This window comes from Myxine glutinosa, chromosome 12 (assembly GCF_964187855.1).
Source record: "Myxine glutinosa chromosome 12, kmMyxGlut1.1, whole genome shotgun sequence".
Taxonomy (NCBI): domain Eukaryota; kingdom Metazoa; phylum Chordata; class Myxini; order Myxiniformes; family Myxinidae; genus Myxine; species Myxine glutinosa.
The window spans coordinates 44314776-44340226 of record NC_136272.1 but is presented as its reverse complement, the minus strand read 5'-3'; the positions used below and the strand labels follow the sequence as shown (position 1 = coordinate 44340226).

The 25451-nt window shown below is 45.5% G+C and overlaps 2 protein-coding genes across 4 annotated transcripts in view; one reads left to right on the top strand and one right to left on the bottom strand.

The window, feature by feature from the left end:
- The window catches only part of ABCD1 (ATP binding cassette subfamily D member 1), a 70924-nt gene extending 60243 nt beyond the window's left edge, over positions 1 to 10681 (bottom strand). For all 3 annotated transcript variants that reach the window (XM_068104550.2, XM_068104552.2, XM_068104551.2), the window contains exons 1-2: positions 10088 to 10681; positions 1480 to 1678 (exon numbers count right to left, since the gene is read on the bottom strand). In XM_068104550.2, coding sequence (XP_067960651.2) covers positions 1480 to 1678; positions 10088 to 10238 — 350 coding nt within the window. In that variant the 5' untranslated portion in view covers positions 10239 to 10681. The remainder of the gene's footprint in view (positions 1 to 1479; positions 1679 to 10087) is intronic.
- Positions 10682 to 11030: 349 nt separating this feature from the next.
- TRABD (TraB domain containing) overlaps positions 11031 to 25451 on the top strand; it is a 41820-nt gene continuing 27399 nt past the window's right edge. The window contains exon 1 of the mRNA XM_078766780.1: positions 11031 to 11855. The gene's annotated coding sequence lies outside the window, so the exon portion shown is untranslated. The remainder of the gene's footprint in view (positions 11856 to 25451) is intronic.

The following is a 25451-nucleotide window of genomic DNA, read 5'->3' as shown; positions in this document are numbered from 1 at the left end:
TGATTTATTAATTAATCAATTAATCGATTAATTATTTAATTATTCGATTTTTTTGTTTGTTTTTTGTATACAAGATCGAGGCTCGTGAAAGAGCGAACATTAAGGCTTTTTTTTTTTTTTTTTTAAGTTACAGATTCTGATGAAATGGTGGTGGTTTATGTGTTCTTTGACAGAATTGATTAATAATTTAATTTTTTAATGATTATTATTTATTTATTTTCATTATTAATCATTTATTTATTTTCTTTCTCATTTGGCCAATATCTCAGGCACCTTTTGAGCTCGGAAGCTAATATTTGGACATGCCAATGACCAGGTGATTTGGCTGCAAAGGCTATTTTAGACTTATTAATTAATCAATTAATCAATGAATCGATTAATGATTTAATTATTCGATTAATGACTAAAAAAAAAAAAAATTTAAGTTACAGATTCTGATGAAATGGTGGTGGTTTATGTGTTCTGTGACCGAATTGATTAATAATTTAATTTTTTTAATGATTATTATTTATTTATTTTCATTATTAATCATTTATTTATTTTCTTTCTCATTTGGCCAATATCTCAGGCACCTTTAGAGCTCGGAAGCTAATATTTGTACATGAGTGACCAAGTGATGTGGCTATCAAGGATATTTTTGATTTATTGATTAATCATTTAATCGATTAATTATTTCTTGATTAATCAATTAATTATTTAATTTTTTATTAATGACTTTAGTTAAATTTCTAAAAGATACATCTTCGGATGACGCACTAGTGGTTTAGTTATCCTATTAGCCAATTGATTAAGAAAATATTTTGTGATAATCTTTTATTGATTTTAATAATACAATTAATCAATCAATTAGTGTACACCTCTCCCTCCCAATGCAGCCTCTATGAGCTGCACTGCGGTATTGCCGGGCGCCGGAGACGCCCCGGCAATGCCGCGCTGTAGGATATTAAATTATTTGGCATAGGGGCGGTGTACTTTGAATGTATCTGTACTTGTTTTATGTTGTCTTCAAACCATGGTCGTTGAGCTTCAAACCATGGTTGATATGGGCAAACACACACTCAGGAACAACCGCAGATAACTTTTGCATAACCCACATTGAAGACAGAAAATCAACTTAGGTTTAAAATGCAAACATGTTATGGTAACACGAGACAACTTTGTCGAACTGTGCTCGATGCTGTTTGATGGCACAATAACAAAGTAGGCCATTCACCGTGCTATTTTAAAGTTGGTCTCCACAGGGCGTTGCAGACACATTGACAAGCATACCATTTAGCCCTCTGGCTGCCAATGTACCCAGTCATTACAAAAGGGGAAGCACGAAGTTCACGTTTAATCCCAAAAATCCACAAGGTCGAAACAAAATTCGAAATTCAGACCAAAGTGTGGCTTCCAGTAAATACTCGTATAACTTTATAAACACCACATGTTAAAATGACACAAAGCCTCAAAGCCCGAACGGAAGGTGAAGAGGTTTACCGGGATACAAGCGCCAGGGAGTGAAGCACGAGCAGGCCCATCTCACGGCAAAGGAACCGTGGGAAAAGGATGGGGAGAATACGTCGAAGCTGCATAAGAAATTGACGATCCAGCGATGGGGATCTGGTGCAACTCCATTCCTTCGCTGCGTGTGCAGTTCCACTTGCTTTCCCATTGGGTTCGGATGTTGAAGTACTCTCTGCTCACAAAACATACCAAGTCGTGCTTCTTGAGATTGTGAACTTGGAGGCATTTTTTTTTTTAATTCAGGTAACAGAAGTGTTTATGCCTCCGCCGACAAAGTCGCCGTAGACATTATGTTTTCAGGTTTCCGTCCGGCTGTACGTCCGTCCGTGATAGGTTTTTGTTACCACGATAACTTCAGAATGGCTGAAGGGATCTTATTCAAACTTGGTGCATGTATTTATAATGAGGCAAAGATGAACCGATTCGATTTTGGAGTCATGAGGTCAAATGCCAAAGGTCAAAGGTCATGTTAGGTAAAAATACTGTTACCGCGATAACTTGTGAACCAGTGATGGGATTCTTACCAAATTTCGTACACTTATGTAGAATGATGTAAAGATGAACTGATTCGATTTTGGGCTCAAGAGGTCAAAGTCTGTAATATGTCTATAACTTGAGAATAGCTGAAGTGATCTAATTCAAACTTGGTACAGTTATGTATTATGATGTAAAGATTAACTCATTAGATTTTTGCCAAGAGGTCAAAGGTCAAAGGTCAAAGTCTGTTGTAGATCTACAACTTGAGAATGGCTGAAGTAATCCAATTCAAACTTGGTACAGGTATGTTTAATGATATAAATATTAACCGATTAGACTTTGGGGTCAAAGTCAAAAATAGGTCTATAACTTGAGAACGCCTAAAGCAATGTAATTCATTCATTTTGTACAGATATGTACATGTATAATGATATAAAGATTAAATGATTCGATTTTGGGGTCCCAAAGTCAAAGGCCAAAGGTCAGATGTCATGTCAGGTAAAAATGTGATAACTTGTGAACAGTGGAAGGGATTTAAATTAAAACTTGGTACAGGTATGCATAATGATGTAACCATGAACTGATTAAATTTTGGGGTCAAGAGGTAGCAGTCCGTTGCAGAATCGAGAGGTAGCAGTCCGTTGCAGAATAAAAAGGGGCAGTCCGTTGTGTGCCAGTATCTTGGTGAAACTATGCCTTCCTGCCCTCGTTGTTAAAAAGGAATAACAAGGAAACTAGATGCAGGAGGAGGTCATTCGGCCCATCATACCTGCATCACTCCAACACCAGACCAAATATATCTGTCAAAATGATGCAATTTCATTGGGGAAATGAGGGGAAGAATGTGGATCAGAGCAAGGTGGCTCGCTCAGGGATATCCCAATGGTTAAATTGGATCTGCCAATATTTTTGCCCAATCTATGCAAGTATCAATACTTTCCTGAATCTGATTACGACCCCCTCTGCTATCTACCTGACCTCCAATCTTTGTGTCATCTGCAAATTTGGAAAGCCTACTCCTCATCCAAAGCCTAGTGTTGGCTTAGCGGTTAGGGTGCTGGCTTGGGATCCGAGGATCCTGAGTTCGAATCCCGGTCGATCGATGAATTAACACCAGGGGGGCTGACTCAGCCAGTCATCGTTCCTAGGTCGGCAAATTGAGTACCAGCTTGCAGGGATGAATGAGCCATTCGGGTATCCTGCGTCGGAGTGGCGACCCGTCCAGGATTGTGCCCAATAGCCTAGGAAACTGCTGCGGCAGCCCTATGCATTGTCACGGTGCAAAAAGGAGTGGTCATCATCATCATCACTCTTCACCCCACTATCCAAATGGTTTATGTAAATTATGAATAATAATCAATGGTCCTATTACCTAATAAGAATTTCCATGTTTTAAACGCTTCCCAGTGTGTACCCTGGTCAGAATAGGTACACCGTATCCCTGCGTGTCGTAAGAGACGACTAAGAGGGTTGGCGTCAGGAAGGGCATCCGGCCATAAAAACATTGCCTCAAAAAGAGAACCATGACAATTACAACTACATATGGGCAGGGTGCAGCCTGAAGTGGAGATCGGTTTCTGAGGTTTGGGACATGGAATGGAGGGACAATGACAGGGAGATCAGGAGAAGTGGTGGAAGTATTGGTCAGAAGAAGAGTGGACATATGTTGTGTGCAGGAGACGAGATGGAAGGGAAGTGGTGTGAGAATGGTGAAGGGTAGGCAGGGACAGAAATACAAGTTTGTGTGGCAAGGGTGCCCGGAGGGCGTGAATGGTGTTGGTGTCCTGTTTTCTGAGGAGTTTGTAGACAGTGTGGTGAGTGTGACTAGAGTGAGTGATAGGTTGATGATGGTGAAAATGATGATTGGAAAGCTCTTGGTGAACGTCGTCTCGGGATATGCTCCGCAGGTTGGTCGAAGCGATGAAGAGAAGGACAAGTTCTGGTGTGCGATGGAGAAGCTGATGGAAAACGTGAAAGATGAGGAAGTTGTTGTGGTGGGAGGAGACCTGAATGGACATGTGGGAAGGAGTATGGATGGTTTTGAGGGAGTTCATGGGGGTTACGGATATGGTGTGAGAAATGGAGAAGGTGAAAGGATTTTGGAGTTTGCTGATGGAGCTGATTTGTTGATTTGTAATACTCAGTTCCAGAAAGAGGATAATAAGCTTGTTACATACACGTCAGGTGGGTCGACGACAACCGTTGACTACCTGATGGTGCGTAGGCGAGATAGGGGGCACCTCCGGGACACAAAGGTGATCCCGGGGGAGGAGGCTGTTTCACAGCACCACTTGGTTGTCTGCGACATAAAGGTGAAAGGTGCGAGGAGAGCTCGGCGGGTGAAGTACCAACCGAGAATGAAGGTGTGGAGGTTGAAAGAGGTGACAGTAAGGGAGGCATTAAAAGAGAGGATGAGTAGGGTAGAGGATGATGTGGTTGAGCTTGAAAGTGGTTGGATGTCAATGAAAGCTAGTCTGTTGGGAGCCGTTGGTGAGGTATGTGGATGGACAAAAGGACCACCGAGGCACTCGGAAACATGGTGGTGGGATGATGAAGTTGGAAAGAGGATTGACGAGAAGAGGAAGAAGTTCAAGGAGTGGCAGAAGGCGAAGGGTACGGGAGCAGAAACAGCAGAGCATGAAAGTTATAAGGCAGCCAGGAAGGCTGCAAAGAAAGAGGTAGCAAAGGCGCAGGAGGCATGAAGGAAAATGTTCGGAGAACGCTTGGATTCGGAAGAGGGTCAGAAAGCAGTATTCAGGATTGCAAAGCACATAGCGAAAGAGAGGTGTGATGTGATGGGGGTGAGTTGCTTGAAGGATGAAGTGGGACAAATCGTTGTCGACCCAGATGGAATTAAAGGCAGATGGAAAAGATATATGGAAATGCTGTTGAATACAGAGAATGAATGGGATGGCAACATAGAGAGTAACCCAGTTTTAGGACCGGCAGAGAAGATAACTGAGAAGGAAGTTGAGGAAGCGATAAAAGCAATGAAGAGTGGAAAAGCGGGAGGCCGACGGGAGTTGTGGGAGATATGTTGAAGGCAGCAGGAAGTTGGGGTGTGAAGAGAATGACAAAGATCTGTAATCTGGTGGTGAAAGAAGGCCGCATTCCAGTGGATTGGGAACCGAGTACCCTCATCCCTCTATACAAGGGGAAAGGTGACCCTCTGGAGTGTGGCTCGTACTGAGCGATAAAGTTATTGGAGCATGGAATGAAGGTATTGGAAAGGGTGTTGGAGAGGAGGATAAGGAAGAAAGTGAAGATCGACGAAATGCAGTTTGGATTTATGCCAGGAAGAGGAACGACAGACGCGATTTTCATTGTGAGGCAGTTGCAGGAGAAGTACATGGAACAAAGGAAGAAGTTGTTTTTTGGGTTTGTTGATCTGGAGAAAGCATTCGATAGGGTTCCACGCAAAGTATTGACATGGGCATTGAGGAAGTTAGGAGTGGAGGAATGGTTGATCAGAGTCGTGATGGCAATGTACAAAAGAGCGCGCACAGCTGTAAGGACGAAGGACGGGAACAGTGGTGAGTTTGAGGTGAAGGTGGGAGTGCATCAGGGGTCGGTACTAAGTCCACTACTATTTGTAGCTGTGATGGAGGTGCTGGCTGAGAACGTAAAGGAGGGTTTACCATGGGAGTTGTTGTATGCAGATGATCTGGTGTTGATTGCGGAAAGTATGGATGGACTGAAGGAAAAGATGAACAAGTGGAAGGAATGTATGGAGACAAAAGGTCTGAAGGTGAATATCGGAAAGACGAAGGTGATGGCAAGTGGTAAAGCATGTGGTGAGGTGGAAAGAACTGAGAAGTGGCCTTCTGCTGTGTGCAGGAAGGGTGTCGGAGTGAACTCCATTCAATGTACAATGTGCGCTGAGTGGGTTCATCAAAAATGTAGTGGTCTGAGAGGGTCATTTACCAGTGTGGCAGCTACATTCAAATGTAAGGTGTGCACAGAGGGAGCTGCAGATGGAGGAAATGTTGAGTTGGATCTTGGAGATGGCGTGAAGCTGGAAGGTGTGAAAACATTTTGCTACCTCGGAGACATGCTGAATGGAGAAGGTGGATCAGACTCGGCAACGGTTGCTCGAGTGAAATGTGCATGGAAGAAGTTTCGGGAACTGAGTGGCGTGCTGATGAGGAGGAGAGTGTCGCTGAAGCTGAAGGGAAAGGTGTATGCTGCATGTGTGAGAAGTGTTATGATTTATGGGAGCGAGACATGGGTAATGAACGTAGAGCAGCAACGAAGGCTGGAAAGGGTGGAAATGCGAATGGTTCGATGGATGTGCGGAGTATCGTTGAGAGATAGGAAGACAAATGATGAATTGCGAAAGATGATGGGAATATTGCCTGTGATTGATGCTGTGAAGAGGAACAGGTTGAGATGGTTTGGTCATGTGTTGAGGAAGGATGAAAGTGACTGGTTGAGAAGAGTGATGGAAATTAATGTAGAAGGAAGTAGAGGACGGGGAAGACCGAGAAAGACTTGGCTAAAGATGGTGGAAGAAGAAATGCGGGCAAGGGGGTTAACAAGGAGTGATGCAGAAAATAGGGCAAAATGGAGAAGATTGTCATGGGGACCACAAGGCTAACCCCCGCTCTAGCAGGGAAAATGGCCTTAAAATGCATGTTGTTGTTGGTCCTATTACTGATCCCTGAGGTACCCCAGTAATTACATCCTACCAGCACAAGATCCTCCTACTCACGGTCACTCTTTGCTTCCGATCACTAATCCAGTTTCCAATCCAGGTAGTTACCTGACCGGCCACTCCACAAGCACTCACCTTGGATAACAACCTCCGATGTGGTACCTTACCAAAGGCCTTTTTGAAGTCGAGATATACCATGTCCGCTGCCATCGCCTCAGCCACCCAATCAGTAACTGCTTTATAGAACTCAAACATTTGTTCGACAAGACCTACCTTTGGTAAACCATGCTGACTGCCTTTAGTTTGTAATTATTTAAATACTTCCTCATCTTGTCACTAACTCATGTCTCCAACAAGTTCCCCACAACTGAAGTTAAACCAACAGGTCTATGGTTCCGCAATTCTTCTCTAGATCCTTTATTAAATAACGGGTACATTTGTTACTCTCCAATCCTCCAATACCTGCCCTGTCTCCAGTGAGCTATTAAAGATATCCGTTAACATCTTGCTCACCTGCTCAGCCACCTCCCTCAATACTCTCAGGTGCATATATTACCTGGCCCCAGAGCTTTATCTCCTCTTAGCTTTCCAAGCTGTTCCTTTACTTCCTCCTCTCCCACCTGGATCTCCTCTAAAATCCCTTCCTCACCTCCATGATAGATACTCTATGTTATTACCAATTCTCCTGACTGTTCTTGTGTAAATGTTGAATCAAAATACCTGTTTAATAAGCCTGCCATCTTGCTTTCCTCACTATCTACTCTCCCTATGATATTCCTCAACGGGCCCACACTTGTCCAAATATGTTCTTCACCCCTTATATAAAGAAGGCCTTGCTATTCTGCTTAATATTCTTAGCCATGTCCTCTCATTCCCCCTTTTAGCTTGCCGAGTTATTTTCTCAACTTGCCTCTGCTTACTCCTCTACCGATCCAGTCCTGTTACTGTATACCTAACAAATCCTTCTCTCTCTCCTCAATAGGATTCCCAACCTACCCAACTACCCAACCACCCTGACCCACTCACTACCCAACCACCCTGACCTCTTTCTGCTTCTAGTTGTAATGTACATATTCTGCACTCTACACATTTGCTCCATGAAGGTTTCCCATTTCTCCGATGGAGATTGTCCTCTTGTTAGCTTCACCCAGCTCTCTCCTCATACCCTCAAGGTTTGCCTTCCTGAAATCTAATAGCCTTACTCCATATCCTGAACTCTAACTCTTAACAGAATCCTTGCACACACCATGTCATGGTCACTTGATCCTAAATGGTTCCCTACCTCCACCATATTGGGATCGTTACTTAAAAGGAGGTCTAACACTGCACTCCCCCTCATGGGCCTATCTACAAACTGGGTTAAAAAGCAATCCTTGACTAGAACTAGGAAATTCTCATCTGCTCTGCCCTTTCCCTGTTCCTGTATCGCTGGCAAGTTAAAATCTCCCATAATTAATCGATACTGTTCCCTTAGGCCTCAGTCACACTGGATCGTACGATTTCTGGATCGTGCGATTGATGGCAATCTGGCCGAGGTACGACCAATCGTCAATGTTTGCTACGCTCTCCATTTGCGATCGCAAACAGCAATTTGTCTTAGGGGTCATCGTACGATTGGTGGTACGCATGATTGTGCGATCACCAACGATTGGAGAAGATCGATCGCAAGATCAATCGTACGTAATCGTGCGAATAGTGGTGGCGATCAGCAACCAATCGTACGGTCAATCGTGGCGACTTGCGACCGCTCGGACAATCAATCGTGGCGACCTGCGAACGCTCGCACTACCGATCGTGAGGTTGAACGACAGGTGGCACCACCAATCGTCAGGTGGCAGGACCAGCAGCACGACCAATCGTGCGACTACTTGACCCGCGATCATGCACGACTGGTGGTACGACCATGTAAGACCTGTCTGCGACCTCTTACGATTTGGAATCGCAGGTCAGAAGTTTTGAACATGACCATCGACTTTGCTGCGACTGATTTTGCTCTGGCGATCACCACGACCTCTGCGACCAGTCACGCACTCTTTCTACGATTTGCCCGCGATTCACAAAATTTTCGGTCGCAGCTAGGTCGTAACCTGGTCGCAGGCCCGGTGTAACTGGGGCTTTACCACATGCTCTTCTGGATTATTCATGTATTCCTCCTTCCTCTCCTTCTTCTTCACAATAGGAGCAATATAAAGACATCTTACGAGTATCTTACTGCTTTTACAATCTCTAATCTCTACCCATACAGATTCCTCCACATCAATTCCCTCGTTAATGTCATTCCTTTCTCTCGATGGAATGCTGTCTTTTACCCAGATTGCTTCACCTCCTCCCATTTTCTCCTTCCTATTACACTGATACACCTTGTAGCCTTCCACTACCTGTCCTCTAGTTACTCTCCTCATTAAGCCATGTCTCGCTTACTGCAATTTAATCGTACTCCTCGCCATCTACTTTGGCCTCAAGCTCTTCCATCTTGTTATTTAAACTCCTGACATGGGTAAAGAATAAGTTTAACTTATCCCTTCCTGAAATACTATTTTCTTGCCTGTCCTTGCCATATTCAATTAAATCATCAGTTTCTTCCTTTAAAGCTGAAGGGAAAGTTTTAAGTTTCCTCCTTTAACGGAAAAAAAAATCCTGAATTAATTCCTCAATTCCCACTGCAAACATTGTTGCCCCTTCGTCCTAACATATGGCCGGCCTTCCGGAAGCGCTCCCTTTGCCCCAGAAATGATTCCCACTGCCTTTTACAAAACCTTGCTCCATAAACTTCAGTTGACAAAACCTAAGTTGGCATGTATTGCACCGATCACAATATATATTTCATTTCCTAATTTTGGGAGAATCCCAGAAAACCCTTTGCTTTTAGCCGCTTACCCAATATCCTGTGCAGCACCTATTTTTCAAACCCTCAGAGTTGAGGTAAAACTTCCCTAAATAATTTGCTTCTAGGTGTACCGCAACCAACGGCTTCTTGCCGTGACCCGATGCAATTGTGGATACCTTGGTGTCCCTGACTCCAGCAAAATGGAGGTACTGTATCACTATCAGCAACACGGGGTTATTGGTGTTTGCAGATAAACCCAAACACTGGGGTATGCAACATAACATCCCGATGTGAACATTTGAGGTTCAGTTTGAACTTTCATGGAAGTACAAGTTCTGCCGATGGACTTGTGCACGGTTATCTTATTACAAAATTGCGCAAACACAAGTAGATCCGATTACTAAAGCAAACATGACAGCGACGAAGCCGAAAGATGCCTTTCTGTGTAAATTGTGTGACAGACAAAGAGTATAAAAATATGAAATGTGTGTGTAACCCTCGTAAACCCGTCCAATGGGATCAAGAGCGTTACAATCTGTGCCTCAAATGGCATCTGGAGCCCACCAGGGCTTTGGCTCGTTATGCTGGTGATGCGGTACACCAACCATTAACCACTCTCTTACCTCCACCGGCCCCTCCAGCTCGCCGTTTGTTTCTTAGCAGGCGGTGCAGCCCGTATGCTGCCGTGGCCAAGAGCAGAGCCCGATGTGTGGCAGGGTAGCGTCGCCAAGAAGAGCAGGGCCGTGTCAGGGAACGCAGCGCAACCATCGGCATCACCGAGGTCTTAGCAGCTGACTAATCCCAGCTTTAGGTTATCACATCAGTCTCCGACTCCCCCCACCCCACTCGTCCTCTCCGACTCCCCCACACCGCCCGACTCTCACACCAAAACCTGGCTGCACCCGGACGACAGTCAGAGAAATGTTAATAGATGGGAGGAAAGTCGGTACAAGATGTAAAAGCAATGTATCCGTGTGTAGAATTCCGAGGTGTTCCGTGTCATGCACGTCCCCGAGGTGCCCAGCAGTGTCCGAGACTCAGAGTCAGATACACCGGTGTGATCACGTGAGTTGTAGCAGAAGATCGTGACCACACGTTTTCCTCAAACCCAGGCTCCACTTGAGAGACCACATAACGGACAACTAAACCGGAAGTACCGTACTGTTTACCAGTTTAAGAATGACAATAAGTCGTGCTCATAATCATTCCTCTCTACTGTCCTCCTATAAAAACATTATTAAGATCTCAATGTAATTTATGTCAACCATACGAAATTAATTTACACGTCAAGTATGAAACGCATCCTGATGTGGTAAAATAAACAAGGAAGGAGGAACATCAATCGAACGAAAAATGGACTGCAATACACCCCAACAACGCTCCCGCTGAGTACACGAACTGCATATCAAGCGGACAGCAGGAAATTAAGGAGAATGAAAGAAGATATATAATGTAATTTAACTAGTACACCCACGCCGTACAGGAGCGGCAAAAATGGTCATGTTATTATCCTCTCTGTTATATAGATTACAGTAGATCTATCTAGGTTGGGCCTCAGTAACGTCTGGGGTGTGTTCAGTTACCATACCCATTTTGTTCTGGAGCTCGCCAAGCTCAAATGTTGTTATTACTTTTGTTATTAGAAGCAGCCTTGGAAAAATGCGACGATTAACTATTTTAACATGGTTATACACCTTAACATGTATTTTGCCCAGGATGGTAAACTCCCCTAGGCCTAGGGAGGGGTAAGAGTTAGGGGAATGCAGTCGCTATAAACTTCCATCGTGTGACCGTTAATCCTCCTGACAACTTTGGTTGAGATTGTGTATCGCGGTCAGACAGTCAGACAAACAAACAGACAGACACCAAATTGCGTATTTTAGTGTGATGATTATAATGATGATGATACTCGTTATCTTCTCTTCTCTTTATAAGGGATGAGGTCCGATAGCACCAAGCTCCTGCCATACCTTGACCACAATACTCTTCCACTCCTCTCTCTCCTCAGACAACTCTCTCCACTCTCCAACCTCCCCCACCTTACTGATATCCCTCCTCACACAATCCTCCCATCTCAACCACGGTTTACGTGTCTGTAAACGTATCTGTCTGTATCGTATCTGTCCACGTATCTGTCCACGTGTCTGTGAACCTATCAGCTCTCTTTGCCTTTTCTTTCCCCCCATCCGCACCAAATGTCCAGCCCATCTCAGCCGACATTTCACCAATCTCCCCGTCAAGCTCATTTACACATCAATCTCCTCCCTCAGTTCATCCATCCTCCTTCTATCCACCCTCTTCACTCCCACAATCCTCCTAACCCAGCTGTTCGTGCAAACCTGCAGCCTCTGGTGTTGTCTCTGTCAGTGTCACCATCTCCAGACCATAAAGGTAAGCCGGCGTTACGCATGACATCAGAACATTCCCTTTCAATCTCTGATATATTTACCTCCGCCACCAAATGTGGATGGAGGTTATGTTTTACACCCCTGTCTGTTTGTCTGTCCGTTTGTTTGTTTGTCTGTGAACAAAATATCTCAAAAATCTGTGGACGGATTCGGACGAAATTTGTCAGAGATGTAGTGTATGTGACGAGGGCGAAATGATTAGATTTTGATGAAGATCCGGATCCGGCTACTAGAATTTTAAGTGATTCTTCACCATTGCGAGATCGGACCAAAAACGATACATAGCAGGATATCTCAAAAAGTTATGGACGGATTCCGATGAAACTTGGTGAATGAGTTTGTTTGCTGACAAGAACAAGCGATTAGATATTCGGTTTCAGGTCTGAATCCAGATCCAGGCCGTCAGTGGAATAGAAAACGTAAACTGTTGAGCCAAGAAAACGTAACCTGGCAGAGGTATGCGCTCTACCGAGTGCCGTTCTAGTTAAAGATGAAATTACTCGAAATCATGACCAATGAACCAACATATGAACAGCCTAACATATCAACATATGAACAGACCAACATACCAACATACGAACGGACCATCATACCAACACGAAAACTGTCTAACATACCAAAATACAAACGGCCTAACATACTATTGTGGATCTGGGGGTCGGCGCTCCCCTTATCAAGGGGGTGGGGGGGGGGGGGTAATCCCCTTGTCCTTTAAGCTGGCCGTCCCCCAGTCCTTTAGAAGATATCGCACTCCTTCCGGTCGGAAGCAGGGCGATACTCCTGCCCGAGCCACGGACAAGATGGAATATTGCCGAGCGGTTTTAGCAATCTGAAGCTCGAGCCGTTAGCGGCAGTCTAATCCCGATTCTAAGCGGTTCCTATATCGTGCCACAGATATTCAATGGAGAAATCACTAAAATGATCAGATGAGAGGAAATCCAAAGAATAAGAAGGAAGAACACAGGTTTATTAATTATGTACAATACCAAAACCAGAGAAGAAACGCAAGGGAAGAATGTACAGGGAAGAAGAAGAAGCAGATACACAGGGCAAACCTTAGACAGTCTTATGTTATCACACGCCCAGGACAGAACAAACACACTTACACGAAAAGGTGGTGGTGGTGGGAAGGAAGAGAAGGGTCCAGGCCGATGGTAGGCGTTGAGGTTCGGGCAGGTGGTTCAGCGTTGAGGTCCGGCTCCAGGGTCACACTCCACTCCGGTCCACGTTTCACCTTGGTTCACACTTCAGTTCACGGCGAAACCCGGCAGGCAGCGCAGTTAATATTGTCACGGTAGCGGACCGACCCTCTTTCTCTCTTCGACTTGCCCCTGGTAGCTCGACTCTGTCACCCTCCTTTGGTCCGACTTTGTCTGTTGATGTTTGACTCCTCCTCTCTCCCTGGCTCATCTCTTCAAGTAGTCCCACGCGAGCGCTTATATTGGCCGCCGCGTATCAAGCCGCCTGCCTTTTTGGATACGCCCACCGGTGAGCTTGCCTCGGCCCTGATTGGTCGCGAGCGCTCACCGGTCCGCCCCTTGATGGTGCGATGATGGGCCACGCCTTCGTTCCTGGAGCTCCTCCCCCTTCTTCTCCAACTCAGCCGCGTGGCTTATGGCGGCTTGCAGGGAACAACCAAAAGCGAGGAACACCAATCTGGAGAGGCTACGCCGCAAAATGAAGGGGATTTGAAAAGGGGCCTAGGTTATTTGATTAATGCAAACGCAGAGTCAAACTATTGGGAACAGAGCCTTATCTAGAACACATACTAATGAGATATCTAAAGAGGTTTCTATGTGTCCTACGTGTTGTACATGGCCTAACTAGGGTGCAACCTTTACAAAGGGGGATAGTTACAAGAATTATTATTTTACAAAGTGAAGGTTCTAAAAACCGTAACAATACTATCACGTGACTACCCTTGGTGAACACCTTAGGGTAGCACGAATGACCAAACGAGCTGTTACTCCAAGGCGTTCGATTCAAATGGTGGAGAATACGCATGGGGAAACAAGAGGAAGGGGGAGAAACCGGAGCGCTTACCTTCACGGATCCCACCGGCAGTCCTCAAACCTGCAATAAATCAACTCAAACCGAGACGAGTTTAAAATGTACAAGAAAATGCCGGCTTTATTAAGAAATGCCGGTAACAAAATAAAACACGGTCAAAAAATAATAAATTCCGAAATTGGAGCATTCCCAAACAGACCCAAACACAGACAAAGGATAAAATAACTGCAAATAAAATGTGTTTGGTTATTTAATTGCACTTAGCTCGACTCGATCTGTGCGTCTCGTCAGGACTTTTCCAGGACCCCGGTGCGCAGTCTATACGCGGCTCCATTCTTAGCGGGAAAGTGCGCTCGTTCGTTGGCACGAGTAGGCCTCAGTCCGCCCTTGTTTCACTAGGCCGCGCCTGTTGTTGCGAAGTAGGCCTCCTGCGCAAAGTGAACAGCAGGCGTGCAGCCCGCTCTTCCACACTGTGCTCGTCCAGCCGTCCTCCACACGGAAAACGGCAGTTCCCAGGCTGTGATTGTGCCTCTGCACGACCACTAGTCAGATCTCCAAAACGCGGCCGTTCACGGTCGCTCCCTTGAGCCCGAGAGCAAAATGCCACCGTTGGTACGAGGTTCAGGGCGAGAATGCACAGGAGGAATCGGTCAGAGCGAGGAGCCAAGGAGAAGAGAGCAAAATGTCCGCCAGAGCAAAAAGCTAAGAAGAAGAGAAGAAAAATGTCCGCTAGCACGTTATTTTATCACCCAGGCTCTGACATCATCTGGGGTGCTTCACCAATCAGCGAGTCGCTTCCTACCAGTCCTTCCCGTCAATCAAAATCCCGCCCAATCATGGCTCCTCTGGGCATGGCCTCGGCCTGCCCGACCTGTGCACTTCCCAAGTCGGGGTTGTCAGCGGTAGGGCTTGATGCATGACTTCTGGTTAGCTTTTTAATTAATGAGTTTAAATGCGGGCGATTGCGTGGCTTGGCTATGTGTCTATGGTGTGGTGCCAAAAGGGACATAGGAAATAAATTACAGAGGTAACGATGTAGAAGGGATAATTACCCATAATCCCTGAGATAATTAACATACCCCACTCCTCGTAATGGGGATGAAGATACACTTAATCCGAACACACGGTCTACCGGATCCCTACTTATAGTACATCAAGGTGGTTCTTCTTCTTCGTGAGAGTCGGCGCACACTAATCTATACACTCTACCTGGCCTATGGTATCCCTACCCCCTACAAATGTAACAGTACTAATATACGAATGGCCTAACATACCAACATACAAACGGACCATCATACCAACATACGACTGTCTAACATCCCAAAATACAAACGGCCTGACATACCAACATACAAATGGAACAACGGACCAACATACCAATGGACCAACACAAGAATGGACCAACATAGTTGCGTCGCCGGCGATTAAGATCACCGGTGACAGATAGCCGAGACGGTTTTAACTCCGAGGTGACTAGCCCAATATATAGCGGTTATTGCGTGCACGAGATGGAGGGATGTGAAGCGTTTATCTACACGAAAGCACACTGGTTTATTCCCGAACCCACCACAGATAAACGAACATGACAAATAAAATGCACCACAATAATTTAATGAAAAAAACAAAAGAGGTGCAAACGAAAGGTGAAGTAAAAACGAATGCCAACTTTGAGGATCCTCACATGCTGATTCAAATATGGACAAGGGGAAAGATAAAATAAAATAAATGTTCTTTTTTTATAGTGCACTTATTTGGTCCCAAATGGTCTTTTTGTAAGGCCAGCGGCGGGGACGAAGCCCAGAACTTCCAAAGAGACAAGATGGCACCGACAGATGAAAGCAAAGACACCTAGAGCCGTGGGATGAGCAGTGAAGACAGCCCCCTTTGCCTCACTCGCAGCCTCCTCTGCCTCCCAGAAGCACCACAGCCGAGCCCTCCTCACTCCGGTACTGCAAAACCGCTCTCTCTCAGCATCAGCATTCAGAAAATTTCCAGCCTCCTGTTCGAGCAAAAGGGCCAAAGATGGCGAAGTCTTCTTGTTGGAGCCAAGCTATGGCAGAAGCAGTGTGCTCCACTTCTTCCCGAGCATGAACCAATCGCATCCCTCAGGGCGTGGCCTGCCAGCCTTCTCCTCTGCTCACTGATCCTCCGCCTCTACTGGGTGGGGCCTTTTGTCTATATTAGGTCCATTTGACAGAGCCAGTGTCCGGGAACCTGCCTGGCTTGCAGTGGACGGTCGTTGTGGTTTAATGGAGGTTTTCTATGGCTGGCCTTGTGAATGTAAAACGTAAGGGAAAGCAACAAAGGGAAATCACATACTGGGGAAACTAGCCTTAATCCCTAACTAGTTATCACTGCTTCACCCCTCGTGTGAAGACACACAAACAATCTTCAGCTACAGTTTCCCTACTTAAATACATTGAGATTTCTCCAACGCGTCCACGGTCCATCGGAGTCTAACATACCAACATACGAATGGTCTAACATACCAACATACGAATGGTCTAACATACCAACATATGAATGGTCTAACATACTGTTGCGGATATGGGATTTGCATCCATCCATATCCGCTTGTAAATATTCCCCTATTTCCTCAATACTTCCCAACTATCCCCAATCCCCCCATTCCCTAGTCCCATTTTCTGTAAACAACACTCTGTAGACCCGACCTCCCCCTATTTCCCCCATTAAATGTCGTGCCCAGGTTCACCGCATCTCATGTAAGACAACTATAGGACATCTTGCTAGTTATTCTTAGTCTATGTCAGTTAAGGACTCGTTTCCATTAATTCTGACTCTTCGTTGCATCAGAATGTGATTGTATGGCACCGTTAGGAAGTTTAGGACCTCCCAATACCTCCCCGCAGCTCTTCCTCACGGTTCAGCAACAACAACAACAACAACAACAGCAGCGGCGGGCGCGGGGGGAGTGTGCGTCCTCACTCCGGCTTGGTTGGTAGGGGGTGTTGGGAGGGCACCAGGCCTTTCCAACGAGCCGCCATCGAACATGTGCTCGACGGGGTTACCAAATAGGGGCTCCCTGTCAGCTTCTCGTCAAGGGCGGAGCCCGGTAACCCCCGCACCCAATAGGAGCGGCGGACCGGTCCCATCTGGGGCGGAGCCAACCAGCCGAGGGCGTGTCACTCCCCGCTGAGCATGCGCAGGAAGAGGGAGGTGACGTCAGATGCGCGCTGAGCTTGGAGAAGAAAGACGCCACCTCCGAGCGCTGTGAAGCCTCCCTGCATCTCTTGGACCGTGCTTGATCCTGTCCCCGAGCCAAGGTGCACCTTGTGCTATCGAACTACCTGTCCTTCCCTGCCATCAATCCCTGTGTAAGTCAGTCTTGTTCCGTTTGTCTGTGGTCTGTCGGGGATAAGATAAGACTGTAACTAAGTGCCCATCTCTTCTGTCTTTTACCTCACTCTACCTTGTAATCTACCCCTTTTCTCCACCACTAATTATATCCTCCTCCGGAGGTCTTGAGAACTGTACCCCTTGCGTCGTTTCATCTATCCCAGTCGTTGTGTCCTTTCCATCATTGATTTAGCGTAGCGCGATTTGGCCAACGTTCGAGTGGAATCGGGTGAGTTGGGGAAGAATCGGGGGAACTGTTAGGTCGCGGTGGACCATCCGCTCGGCCCATAATAACATCTAATCCGCGATCCGTAACAATACCAACATATGAATGGTCTAACATACCAACATACGAATGGTCTAACATACCAACATACGAATGGTCTAACATACCAACATATGAATGGTCTTACATACCAACATAGGAACTGTCTAACATACCAACATATGAACGGTCTAACATACCAACATATGAACAGTTTAATATACTATGCAGTCCTATCTTCTCTATGGGATTCCATCATCTACCCCCACGAAAATAACAACACCAACACACGAACGGATCAACATATGATCGCTCTAACATACCAACATACGAACGGCCTAACATACCAACATACAAATGGTCTAACATACCAGCATACGAATGGTCTAACATACCAGCATACGAATGGTCTAACATACCAACATACGAATGGTCTAACATACCAACATACGAATGGTCTAACATACCAACATATGAATGGTATAACATACCAACATACGAATGGTCTAACATACCAACATACGAATGGTCTAACATACCAACATATGAATGGTCTTACATACCAACATAGGAACTGTCTAACATACCAACATATGAACGGTCTAACATACCAACATATGAACAGTTTAATATACCAACATACGAACAGTTTAATATACCAATATAGGAACTGTCTAACATACCAACATATGAATGGTCTAACATACGAACATACGAATGGTCTAACATACCAACATACGAATGGTCTAACATACCAACATATGAACAGTTTAATATACCAACATATGAACAGTTTAATATACCAACATACGAACTGTCTAAAATACCAACATATGAATGGTCTAACATACCAACATACGAATGGTCTAACATACCAACATACGAATGGTCTAACATACCAACATACGAATGGTCTAACACACCAACATATGAGCAGTTGAATATACCAACATACGAACGGTCTAACATACCAACATACGAACGGTCTAACATACCAACATACGAATTGTCTAATATACCAACATATGAACGGTCTAACATACCAACATATGAACAGTTTAATATACCAACATACGAACGGTCTAACATACCAACATAGGAACGGTCTAACGCATACCTGCCAACCATTTTTGAAAGAAAAGCGGTAGCGTCGCACGCGTCCCTAGGGGGGTCCGGGGGCATGCCCCCCCGGACATTTTTCAAAAAAATGAAGCAAAATGGTGCAATCTCCTGCATTTTAAGACCACAGTTAGCTGAAATATATCAACATATTTTTAGAGTGAAAAAGAGAAAACTTAACATGGTTGATCTACTCACCAATCTTTATTTTTCGAAGACATCACGATCATCAGTCACGTTTCCATAAATTACTCACTGTCCAAGCTGTACATGTATGTGCCCATACATGTACACAAGAGTTTACATAAACTCACTGATACATCTTTATGAATGAAATGACTGGCCACTCTGATTTCACACATATTTACAGTTTTCAGGTTTGAACAGTTAAGATGCACATTTAGCTATTCAGAGCCTGGCAGGTGGCAGATTTGGCCTTCTTAAGAAGGTCGGCATCCGGCTTCCACGAGAAGCAGCTGACTCCATCCGGCTTGAAGATGTTCATCTTCCCTGCCAGCAAACCACACAGAGTGTTTCTGACGCCATGGCTGTCCTCGTACACGCTTGACTTGGCGTGACCTTCCTTGCCGCGTCCCAACGTGCTCCTCTGATCAGTGGTCATTTTCTTGACCATGCTGAAAAGGGACTCCCAGTAGGCGTTACTGTGAGGGATCAGCAGGACGTGTTTGGCCAGTCTACAGAGCGATGGATAAATGGGCTGGCTGGTGGCAGGGTCCGTCATCTTCGCCATGGCTGCCCAAAACGCACCCACCCTCTCATCTGGGTCATATGCTGGCAGGGTGACATCTGACTGATATGTGCAGAACTCTCTGCACAGCGCATCTCTGTTCTCTTCTGGGGCAACAGATGCAGGGAGCTGTTCGACCAGTGTAAGTAGGCTCTGCATGGAAGCTGTCTTGGAGGAGGCTGGGTCCACGATGACCGCATTCATGATCAAAGGGTCCTGGAATGGGAATTTGTCCCTCATGTAGGTCAGGGAACCAACGTAGAACATTCGGACCTCTGCTCTGAATTTCGTCACTCCACTGGTCCCCTCTAGGGCGTTCTTCACAATGGGCTGCATTGCCTGGAAACCGACAAATAGCTCCCTGTTCGACCTCTGGTTGTCCTGTCCAGTGAAGTCCACATTCAAAACGTCTCTGTTAACTGCAGTCTTTGATCATGAATGGAAAATGGCGCGTTGTCTTGAAATGAATGCCCGCTGTTTCCTGTCGTCCCATTGGTCATGCTTAGTTTGGAAGCAATAACCAATCGCTGACGAGATAAGAAATCAAGGTCAGGCACGAGTTTTGTACAATGTAGAAGCAGCCGCTTGTAATACGATCTTGGCAGTGAGAAACGAACGCAAAACTGAAAAAACACAACGATTAATTTTTTTCCAATAACAATTTCCAAATGCGGTATGTCTGACTAATAAAATCGGTATGCGTTGGGAGCTATAGAAAATCGGTAGGGTTGGTACTGGTAGGTGCGCTAGCATACCAACGGACCAACGGACCTGGCAACGGACCAACTGGGACGTCCGATGGAGCTCTCTCCGTGGATATTCGCTTGTTTTGTTGTGACAACTGCAACATTCCTGCAGGTGGAGTCGCTGTGTGTGTCAAGTTTAATGACTTTGTACTGAAGTTCCCATTTTGTCCGTACGATGGCGATACTGAGCCTTTGTCCCCGCTTCGTCCGAAACCGAATGGACTGTTTCAAATTTCATTCGACTCGTGCACCCGTTCTGAACGGCAGCGGCAGAAAAGGTCATTGCCCTATGTGGTATATAGATCACAGTAGATCTAAGTTCGGGCCTCAAGAACATCGGGGGTGTGTTCATTTACCAAGTTTCTTGTAGAGCGTTCGCCATGTGGTTTAATCATTCGACCAAGCACTCCATTCAAAACCGTTGATAAGGAACTGCTGGCTTGGCAAGCGCTAGCTAGCTGCTTGGTAACTGAACACACCTGGGCTTCCTCCCTTTCAGTTTAGTGTTAAAGAGCAGAAGCAACTGTTGAAAAGGGTAATCGTGTGAAATCGTGAAAAGGGTAACATACGTGTTTGTGATTTATAATAATTGTACCTCTAGTAGAGGTGCTCCCATGAAAACGGCGCGATAAGCTGTTTATACACCTTAACAGGTGTGTGTGTGTGTGTGTGTGTGTGTGTGTGTGTGTGTGTGTGTGTGTGTGTGTGTGTGTGTGTGTGTGTGTGTGTGTGTGTGTGTGTGTGTGTGTGTGTGTGTGTGTAAGTAAGGACAAGAAACCCCTTGGGGAGATGGGATATTATTGGTATTAATGTTGTTTTATAATAACACTAATATTATGCTATTATCAATGGTGTACTGTTATTACTTATTACCTTTGTTATTAGAAGTCGTCTTGTAAAAACGTCATGACACAATAATTTTAGCACGGATATACACCTGCACACACAAACAACCCCCGTGGCAGACATTCATTTTCATAAATACCGTATATATTCATTTTTATTTTGTTTGATATTCATGAAGCATCGAAGCGGATGTTCATTGAAGCCAAATTCTCCGTTAAAAACTAATGGTGTAAATAGCTTCAAACATAAACTCAATATTCATTATTGGGGAAGTAGATATAATAAGTTGAAATTGATATACTCGTATTAATCACTGATAATAAATGAATAATGATTGATTTTGAGATGATAACATAAGGAACTTCATTCTGGCTGATTCCCCCGCTACACCCCCATTTTCCCCTCCTGCACCCGAAATCCCCCCTCCTACACCCACTACCCCTCCTACACCCACTACACCTCCTACACCCACTTCCCCCTCCTACACCACCATTCCCTCCTCCGACATCCACTCCCTCCTCATACACTACCACTCCCCCCCCCCCCCTACACCCAATACCCCTCCTACACCCACTACCCCTCCTACACCCACTTCCCCCTCCTACACCTCCATTCCCTCCTCCTACATCCACTCCCCCCTCGTACACTACCATTCCCCCCCCCCCCTACACCCACTACCCCTCCTATACCCACTCCCCCCTCCTACACCTCCATTCCCTCCTCCTACATCCACTCCCCCTGCTACACTACCACTCTCCCCTTCGACACCCCACTAGCCCCTCCTCCATCCCCATTCCCTCCTCCTACATCCACTCCCCCTGCTACACTACAACTCTCCCCTTCGACACCCCACTACCCCCTCCTACATCCCCATTCCCTCCTCCTACATCTCCATTCCCCCCTCCTACAACCCCACTTCTCCCTCCTACTCCCCCATTTGTCCTTCCTACACCCCCATTCCCCCCTCCTACACCCACTCCCCCTCCTACATCTCCATTACCCCCTCCTACATCTCCATTCTCCCCTCTTATAGCCGCACTTCTCCCTCCTACTCCCCCATTTTTCCCTCCTACATCCCCCATTCCCCCCTCCTACATCTCCATTCCCCCCCTCCTACAACCCCACTTCTCCCTCCTACTCCCCCATTTTTCCATCCTACACCCCCATTCCCCACTCCTACACCCACTCCCCCTCCTACATCTCCATTACCCCCTCCTACATCTCCATTCCCCCTCCTATAGCCCCACTTCTCCCTCCTACTCCCACATTTTTCCCTCCTACATCCCCATTCCCTCCTCCTACATCTCCATTCCCCCTCCTACATCCCCATTCCCCCCTCCTACATCTCCATTCCCCCTCCTACAACCCCACTTCTCCCTCCTACTCCCCCATTTTTCCCTCCTACACCCCCATTCCCCACTCCTCCAACAACTCCCCCTCCTACATCTCCATTCTCCCTCCTATAGCCCCACTTCTTCCTCCTACTCCCTCATTTTACCCTCCTACACCCCCATTCCCCACTCCTACACCCACTCCCCTTCCTACATCTCCATTCCCCCTCCTATAGCCCCACTTCTCCCTCCTACTCCCACATTTTTCCCTCCTACATCCCCATTCCCTCCTACTACATCTCCATTCCCCCCTCCTACAACCCCCTTCTCCCTCCTACTCCCCCATTTTTCCCTCCTACACCCCCATTCCCCACTCCTCCAACAACTCCCCCTCCTACATCTCCATTCTCCCTCCTATAGCCCCACTTCTTCCTCCTACTCCCCCATTTTTCCCTCCTACATCTCCATTCCCCCCTCCTACAACCCCACTTCTCCCTCCTACTCCCCCATTTTTCCCTCCTACATCTCCATTCCCCCCTCCTACAACCCCACTTCTCCCTCCTACTCCCCCATTTTCCCTTCTACACCCCATTCCCCCCTCATACACCTCCAATCCCCCTTTGTATTAATTTATATTTTAACTTCCTTCGGTTTCCTTTCTCTCTGCCCAACTCCTTGTAGTAAGGGCATTTTATGAGATATTTCACAAATCTGTTAACTAAATTGTTACCAAAAAATTTCTTCACCAATATGTTTGTAAAGGTGTGTAATAACATGTGTTAAAATGTTGAAGTTCAACTCCCGTGGGAAACCCAGAAAAAAAGCTGTTGAATTCGGGTACCGAAAAATTATTTTCGAGAATTTTTTTTTTTTTAATCGGCCCTTAAGTAACTTATGAGGGGTCAAATAAGGGTTTTTCATGATTCTGAGTTGATTGTTAACATTTATATTTTCACTTTTACATTTACACACAAAGTAGCTTTTATTTCACATACATATATGATACTCAAGAGTTATTTCTCATTCACAATGTCAGAAGTTTCAACAGTCATTGTCTATGTCTTCTTCAGACTCAACAACATCATGACTGCAGTTTCTGCATGTAATGCCATTACAGACTCCACAGGCCGAGATGCACGTGACCCCATTCTTCTTGCAGCTGCATCGCCGGTTGCTGCAATCTCCATGACAATTACAGCTCGTGAACTGCAATAGCTCCTCAGGAGCCGTGGGGTCCAGTGTTGGAACTGGCTCATACCCATGCACACCTATTGTCCATCCATAGTCACTGGGGTTCAGAGGAGTCCATGATCATTACTTGACAATTCACTTTCACTGGCTGGCACTTTGGCTGTCATCACTGATTGATCCTCAAGCGCAGCATCAACCGCAACCTCATCATTGATCTGTTCATCAGTTTCCTCCACAATGGTGTCAAGAGTGCCAGAAGTATCTGGAACATTATCTCCACTCCTACTATTAAGGAAGCAGTATTTGTAGTTTTGTGTCTCCGTGTAAGACTCAGTGTATCCCAGCCGGTGGAACTAGTTGAGCATCCATTTTGACCCAAATCTATGATCAAGTTGTATGGCAAGCCCCATTTGGTGTGGCAATACTCCAGACCGAGGTCGACAGGCCTTAATAAAATTCTGCCCCCAAACGGCAACTCTTTCGTCTGTTTTGACAATCGGTCTCAAGAACATCTGAAGGCTTGCAGGAACAAGTGTCAGCTGACTATCGATGTCAGTCATACTGTGTGTGGTGGGGTATGACTTTGGACCTAAATCAATCAAGGCAATATCATTGGATATGAACTTGAGTGCCGTCTTTATGATCTGAGTCTTCTCATCTCCATGGTCAAGATTAGCATGATGCTCTCGCAGAATATTGTCGGTGCCATCTTTGAGACAGAGTACATCTGCCCTTCTTTCCTGTGTTGTGAAATACAAGGTGTCTTCGTATTTCTCTAGAAGTTTTATCTTTAGCCAATGCTTTGAATAAGAAAGGCTCTTCTCTGGTGACTGATCAAACTCCTGCAGCTTTTCATGGACTTGGTCCATGTTCATTACCCCATGCTCTAATTCTGAGTCTAACCATTCGCAGAATTCAATAAAAACTGCCTCTCGCTCCTCATCAATACTCCTCTGTCCTCTCTTCCTTTTTCCTTCCTCATCAGTCTTGGACAAACTGTCACCTCTCGCAAACATAAGTTTGCATCGCAAATGGTACAGTGTTTCTTCTGCTACCAAGTCGTTGATCCCTTCCAGGCGTCCAGTGACTTCAGTGCCCCAGTCATCCCCGCGACTCCGTGCTGTCTTCAGCAAGCTTGCCTTCAGTGTATCTGCAGTCAAATTATCTGGCACTCTGTATTTCTTTCTAGCTTGTGCTGGATTATTTTTGTAGAGCTGGGCTGGTTGGTTGCAAAGAATGCATACATCCTTATACAGGAGGTCAACTGACTGTGATCTTCTAGAACTGCAGCCAGTTGATGAACTGAACTCACAAGTAGTGCGTCTTCTCTTCAACTTTGATGACTCTTTCTCTGCCTTTGATGCTTGAGCTGACTTCTTGGTGGTTGCAACAAAGTTGTTGTACAGATCATTTTTACACTTCTGGTGGTACCTCAGTTTTCCTTCCTTTTGAGCCTCCTTCATACGTTCCACAACAGTAACATTTTCGACAGTTTCTGCTTGTTTCAATAAAGTTGAGTATCCCTTTGGAGTTGCCTGTATGAGCCTTTCAGCTGGTGTATCCGAGCGTGCACAGATGAAGCAATTGAGCACAGGTGGAGTAACGTCTTCATCCATATTGCTAGACTCCATGTCCTGCAAAGTAGAAAATGAGATATATTTAGAAATTATTTTTCCACAAAGGAGTGTCTGTGGTGAAATATAAATGTTAACAATCAACTCAGAATCATGAAAAACCCTTATTTGACCCCTCATAAGTTACTTAAGGGCCGATTAAAAAAATAAAAATTCTCGAAAATAATTTTTCGGTACCCGAATTCAACAGCTTTTTTTCTGGGTTTCCCACGGGAGTTGACCTTCAACATTTTAACACATGTTATTACACACCTTTACAAACATATTGGTGAAGAAATTTTTTGGTAACAATTTAGTTAACAGATTTTCATATGTTTCCCTTACTATTGTTA